Source organism: Felis catus, chromosome C1 (genome assembly GCF_018350175.1).
Source record: "Felis catus isolate Fca126 chromosome C1, F.catus_Fca126_mat1.0, whole genome shotgun sequence".
Lineage (NCBI taxonomy): Eukaryota > Metazoa > Chordata > Mammalia > Carnivora > Felidae > Felis > Felis catus.
In genome coordinates this window covers 107,095,107-107,101,832 of record NC_058375.1, presented here as the reverse complement: position 1 = coordinate 107,101,832, position 6,726 = coordinate 107,095,107, and the positions used below count along the sequence as shown (strand labels likewise).

General features: G+C 48.0%; 1 protein-coding gene across 1 annotated transcript; it reads right to left on the bottom strand.

Annotated features, from left to right (window-relative positions):
• Positions 1–851: 851 nt before the first annotated feature.
• Positions 852–2,742, bottom strand: CC1H1orf68 (chromosome C1 C1orf68 homolog). Its single transcript, XM_003990652.3, has 2 exons — positions 2,589–2,742; positions 852–1,810 (listed from the first exon to the last, which is right to left on the bottom strand). The coding sequence occupies exon 2, from the start codon at positions 1,787–1,789 to the stop codon at positions 1,037–1,039; it is 753 nt and encodes a 250-aa protein (XP_003990701.1). The 5' UTR covers positions 1,790–1,810; positions 2,589–2,742; the 3' UTR covers positions 852–1,036.
• Between the last annotated feature and the right edge of the window lie 3,984 nt (positions 2,743–6,726).

Below are 6,726 nucleotides of genomic sequence, written 5' to 3'. Positions count from 1 at the left end.
AGATGTTCAAAGGCAGCACAGTTGTCCAGATGACTTTATGCCAGTGGTCCAGAGCAACCCAACAGAGGTTGCTTAGAAACAAACCCAAGGTCCCCAGCTCTTGTTGGAATGTTCATTTACATACTCACCAAACATGCTGCCTCTTCTGCTCATGCACCAGGACTTGTGAAGCTGCTTTGAACAGCACTAACCCCCTACCTATTTTTTAATGTGTGGGTTTACGATCTCTAGTTATAAAAGTTTACTCCAACCCCCCAAAGTCAACAAAGTAATGGAAGAAGTGCTCATGAGGAAGGGTGTCTGGACCGAGACCCAGATGCTTATGCCAAAAGGCTCTCCTTCCTCTTGACAACGTCTCCCTCACTACCAGGGGTGTTTCCCAGGCCAACATGGCTTCAGGGGAGTCCTCACCCTTTCCCTCAGATCTTGACCCTGTGGCTGCAGGAGGGCAAGCACATCAGATAAGAAAATGGAATCCATAGAGCCACTCGCACAGAAGCAGGGGCATCATCATGAGGCTCCTGAGCAGATCTGATTTCACAGGCTTTCAATATCCAGAAAACTGAACCCTGAGTTTACATATAGCAATCATGCTGCCATAAGGGCCTCAGCATGGCCAGATCCTCTCCTCAACAGAGGGCAGGAAAGAGGCACCCCCCCAACCCCCAAATCTCCAGCTAACTTGCACAGGGAAGTTTATTAGCAGAATTCTAGAATACTCAGGATCCCAGGCTGGGATTGCAGCAGCTTGGTAGGCTTGTTCATATCTGTACAGACCTTTCCCTTTGTTGAGAAGCAAGAGGAAGACTTTCTGATAGAAGAGCATAAATATGGACTAAATACACAGGATGTCACTGTGAATTGCATTCAGAGCTTTATTCTTGCCAAAGTTTGGGGGTGCGCTAACTCTGGCAGGCTGCCTTGATAAAGAAGCACAGTGCACGGTGAAGCAGTGAGATTCTACATCACCAGGAATACAGGGAGGGGTCCAGAGGCTGGTGAAGGTTCCGGAAGGTAGAGCAGGGCCATTCTGTATTTAACAGCAGCAGTCATCCTCATGATCACAGCATGCAGGACCTCGGGACCTCATAGGGATAATTCCCAAACAGCAGCACCCAGAACCATAGCACCCGGAGCTACAGCACCCGGAGCCACAGCACCCAGAGCTACAGCACCCAGAATCTTCACAGCAGCCAGATGATCCTGAGTTGCAGTCCTGGGGCCGTTGGATCCAGCGTCTCAGGGGACTCACCCCGAAGGTCCGGGGAGCCAGGCAGCAGTAGCTGGTGGAACTGGGAGCAGAGGATGGGTCAGGGGTGCAGCACGACATGGCCAAGCCACTTGTGGGAGCCTGAACGTAGTAGGTCTGGCCAGAAGAAGGGCCCTGTACATAGCACGTCTGGGTCTGACAGGGGGCTGGGCACTTCACATAGGTTGTCTGGCATGGAGCTGGGCACTTCACATACGTCTGGCACAGAGCTGGGCACTTCACATAGGTTGTCTGACACGGAGTTGGGCACTTCACATATGTCTGGCAAGGAGCTGCATATTTCACATAAGTTTGAGTCTGGCATGGCACTTGGTATTTCACATAGGTTTGGGTTGGGCAAGGAGTTACACGTTTCACATAGGTTTGAGTCTGGCATGGAGCTGGGCATTTCATGCAGGTTTGAGTCTGGGATGGAGCTGGGCCTTTCACAGAGGTACCTTTAGTACTCTGCACAGCTCCTAATCCTGAGCCTTTCACGCAAGATGGGGGGAACTGTGGCTGCTTCTGCTGGTCACACATCTTCCTGTGGCTTTGCAAAATCTGAAAAGAAAGGTCTCATCAAAACTAGGAAGGTTCCCAGGGAATCCCCTTTGAATAGAAGGGTCTGTAAGTGGAAGCCAAAAAGGCTTCTCAAAAAGAGAAGGTCACAAGCACCCAGACCTAACACACACTGGACTGAGAGCCAAGCATCTTGTTTAGCTTTTTGCCTGTGCCTGGCTGTGTGCCTCAGTTTCCACAGTGGAAAATGAAGAGGTGGGAGGAGTGATGTATGTTTCTACCCAATTCTCCAAGCCCCCTCTCTTACTCACTTTGGTGACTGCATTATAGATTCTTCTTGGGTAATTCTTGCCCGGGTGATTTTCCCTTACCACCAGTTCTCTCAAGACTGGCTTCCCTATTCCCTCCTGCCAGGCCAGGCAGCCCCAGGAAAGGCAAATTCTTATCAGTGGCCCCTGAGCCAGTGTGAGTCTCAAGCTGAGCCCCGCAGAGCCTGATGAGGCTGGAGTTTGAGCGAGTTTCCACCATTTGCTCTTTGAGTGAGCCGGACTACCACTTCACTCCATAAAAGGACCCAGGAGAAAAACACATGACTGCACACAGAGGGAGAGAGGACGGCATTTCTCTGGAGAATACCTTTCACGCAGGACCCACCACTCAGCTTAGCTGCCTCTCCCCATCACACTCCAGCCTCCAGCTCCCACCAGCTCTGCCCCAGCTCCTTCAGTGGCCGCCCTCATGACAAGTCCTGACCACCCTCATCCTACCCCAGAGCCATCTCTCCTTCCTGCTGTGTCCCTAATCCCAGGCACAGACTTACCCTCTTCGCTGACAGGAGCAAGACAGGAAGAAGCCAGGGATCTAAGGAGTTGGCTGTTGGAGAGGCCTTTTATAGGGTGGCAATGAGGCAATTTAATGGCATCTAAATGAAGCAGGAGAGATCACGAGGACCAGGACTGGCACGGCATTAGTGAGATTCTTCCCCAGTATGCCTGGCTCTTCACTCAGAGGCAGGGCGTGTCTCTGCTTGACACTGAATTTTCCAGAACATGAGATAAATGATTCCTGTGGCCTTCTTCATGAAACAAGTCAGTCTTCTTTTCCTAGAAGTTATGAGAGATGAGATACCTGTGAGATCTGTACCTACGAAGCCATTTCTAGGTCACTTGAGTCTTTAAGGACTTGTCCAAGATGCTGTCAGCTTCTCAGTGTTTCATACACTGTGCCCAAAGCTACACTGCTTCTTCCCAGCCAAAACAGTGTGTTCTTTCCAAGGGCCTCCATGGTGAATCCTGCTGGTTTGGGTTGCTGAGCCTGGTGGTCTTTGCCTCCATATGGCAGCAGCCCCCGCCTCCCTGCCCAAGAACTCCAGGTTAATTCCATGGACTGGCAGGTTATTCTAAGTTTATTTGGGAAACTGGGTAGGAACTTAATGATCTCAGACCTCAGGTTCTATATCTGGGATGTCTCTCCTCAGCTTCTCATGCCCTTATGACCCCCAATCCTCAGCTTGTGCCTCACGGCCTCCCCATCCTCACCTTCCTGGACCTCACTATCAAGCCTAGATCCCCAAGAACCCAGTACAGTGGGAATTCTAGCCAAATGAACACTGTGTGATAACAATAATAGAGGAATCTAACATTTAACTGAATGTTCCTTATGTGCCAAACAGTTCCTGAAAGATTAAGGAAGTTATCCATTGTCACAAAGCAATTAGGTAAGAAGCTCAAATTCACACGCAGGCAGTTTGCTTTCATAGGCCATGGTCTTTATCACTATAACATGTTGCTTTTTATTTCTGGATGTAGCACTGTCCCTGAATATCTGCCTCTTTCCCTTTCTTCAATGTAGTAAATACAGCAAGAGACATGGGGATAATATGCATTAAGCACATCCTGTGAGGTAGGCTATGTTAGCCATATTTTGACAATGAAACTGAGACCCAGAGGCCTATTTCACCAAGGTTGTCCCATTGATAGGCAATGGAGTATCATTTAAACCCAAGTCTGTCTAGTTTCAGAGCCCATGCTCTTCCCACTGAACCATGTCAGGTTGCCCAATGCAGAAAGGTATCTTGATCCTGAGCCAAGTCCTGGTTGCAAACTGCCACTCCCTCATATCAGCCAATGTAGGCCCCACCATGGTCCCACTGCCTCTAAGGGAACAGCTGCCTCTGCATTTTTCCATAATGGATCTCAATTTACCCAGGACCCATAAGCCTTAAAGCTCCCCAGTTTCGTAAACAAAGAAAACAAACCCCCATTAGTCCACAGACACTTCCTTGATGCAAGCCAAATCTTGCAGGGTCTGCCCCTGAACAATTTGGAGGAAGCAAGGGGGAGATTCAGCCCCAGGCTTGGAAAGTTTCCTGCTTCCCCACATTGGGTGGGCCTGTAGCACTCCATAGATTTGTGTGTGAAGCCCACCAGTCCCTGTCCTGAAGGGGATCAGGGAAGAGGGGAGGGAAGTGGTTTAAGGCTGCTCCATTGCCTGTCCTCCTCTGTCCCACCTCAGCTGACACCCAGGCCTGATGTTTTATGATGGAAATGGGACAAGGATTATCTTTTATTGAAGCTGTACATGTCACAGAGGGTAGCTCATCACATTTAGTCTCCATAAGACTGTGTTAAATAAATAAAGAGCCAAACTTTCCCAAGCTCACATAGCAAGAAGTGGTAGATCCATAATTTTGAACCCAGGTTTATTCCACTTTTTTTTCTGCCACATGTTGTTTTTAGCATTGAAATACATGAAGTTTTAGGAACCATACCTTTTAGTCAACAGACATGGTCATTAAGAAGCCCTCTATATCAGATGTAGGATGGGACAGCCCCTCTCTACAGGGAAGAAAATGCCCTAGAAGGCCAACCACTTTAGGGCATGTCAACAAAACAGAAACTGTTCAAGGCACAAATAACTCAGCCCTAGTTCTGATTCTGCCATTGACGCACAGTGTGGCTCCACTGTGCCTTGCTATCTCTAGGCAGTTGTTAATGAAGTTATAGTTAATAAAGCCCCTCTTAGCTATGATATTCTATGATTATAGGAGCTTGTTCTACAAAGGAAATGTGTTCATATCCTAACTGCCTCTGCAGTTATTCCCACTAGACTATAATTTCTGTGCATTGGTAACTGTGGACGCGCTCATTGTATATCACCTGGCTCTAGCACAGTACCTGGGAACACTAACTGGACCAATGGATGAATGACTGAGTGAATGAGGATGCTTTACAGTACAGCCTAAACCAACCTCCTTCCTCCATGCAGCGAATGCCCATCCTGCTATTAGCTACTCTGTGCACGTCATGATATCTCTCAGCTCTGATTGGCTCACTTCCTATCCATAGGGTCAGGCTGTCAGTAATGGGTTTGACATCTTCAGTCAGCACGAACATCTCTGATGAGGATACTGTTTCCATGTGCCACCAAAACAGTTGTGTGGGTTGTGCCCCACGCATTTTATAGGCTGGAAAGGCAAGGTGTGGAGAAGTCAGATGACAGGTACAAGTGCCAGGATGAGTCACAGGGTTATCCTCAGAAGACACCACTAATCTCTTTGGACATAAGCCCATAGAAGCAGAGACCTGTGGATTCATGCAATAATAGTCTGGTAGACTCACAGGGTAATAGGTAGAGAGAATCATGAATTCACAGAATAACAGGATCACAAATTCAGAATCATGGCATCTCTGAGATGGAGGGGACTAAAACATGTCATGGAGTCTGGCTCCTGCCATAACACAAGGCAATATCTGAGTCTTAATATCTGAGGCTTAATGGGCTGCTCTCCTTAAGAAAACCTTCGGTCTTTAAAAGCTCTCTGCAGTCCACTGGTTAGTTCATTTCCAGACTTACTATCTGGATAGTCAGAAACTGTATACTAGATGATCTTAAGGTCCTTTATAGCACCAGCATCAAGGAATCCTGACATGAATTACATCTTTGAAGTTGTACCCATAAGTGCATGAACCAAATCAAGATTTCAACTCAGTGGTAACCCAACTCTGACCAGTAAATTGGAGGGGCAAGTACCCAATTTGACATGTTGCTCCTTGAAGACAGGCCATGGGCCTCCTCACATCCTGGGTGTTTTCCTTGATCAGGGACTGCAGGAACTCAAGGGCAAAATCTGGGCCCCTCTTTTTTTGTGTGGAAGAGAAGTAAGAGGAAGTGAGAAGCCACAGAAATAGGAGATGGAGGGCACAAGAATTGTGCAAGAGAAATCTCACTTCTGTGTCTGAGAAGACAATACAGAGGTCCCCTCCCTTAGATCCCATGTCTCTGTACCTCTCTGCTCCAGGCTCAACTCTGAGACTTTTGCCAGAGATCCCCTGAACTATTATTCCAGTGACAATATGAGATTCCTCTTATATTATCAGGAGATTGTATCATAGAACCACAGAATGGAGGACTGGCAAGGGTAGGGCCATTACAGGCATAGAAACTGGCCCCTATATTGGGACTGAAGCCCACAGAGAAGGGAAGAAATTTGATCAAGGCTACACATCCAAGTAGGAGCAGACTTTAGACAGCAATTTCTGAATTCCATCCAGGATACATTCCCTTACAACACATGGCCACTGAGTAGGCTTTTTAGGGAACACCCTCACCTGACCTCATCCTTGCCTCCTTCCCTATCCCCCAACCCCACCAAAACTACCACAAGAGGATCCAGTGAAAGTCCTCAAAGGAACATCCTTTATGGAGCAGAGACTGTTTTCATGTATGTAGAGGAGGGTCACACAGGATTCCCACTGTGTGCACATGTGGGTCATTGAAATTTGAGAACCGAGCCCCACCTGGATCAAAGCCTGGGTTATGTCTGGGTCAGAAACACAGGGTAAGACAGCACCAGAACCCTCTTGATTACAGAGGCCAGGGAACACTGGTGCCCGTATATCCCTCTTTCTCCTAGAATGACCCACTGGGGTTGGTTTCCTTGAACTTCTGTCAGCCTT

What these genes read in the sequence shown, in the direction of transcription:
- CC1H1orf68 (XM_003990652.3), bottom strand. Translation starts at nt 1,789, where the DNA reads ATGTGTGACCAGCAGAAGCAGCCACAGTTCCCCCCATCTTGCGTGAAA.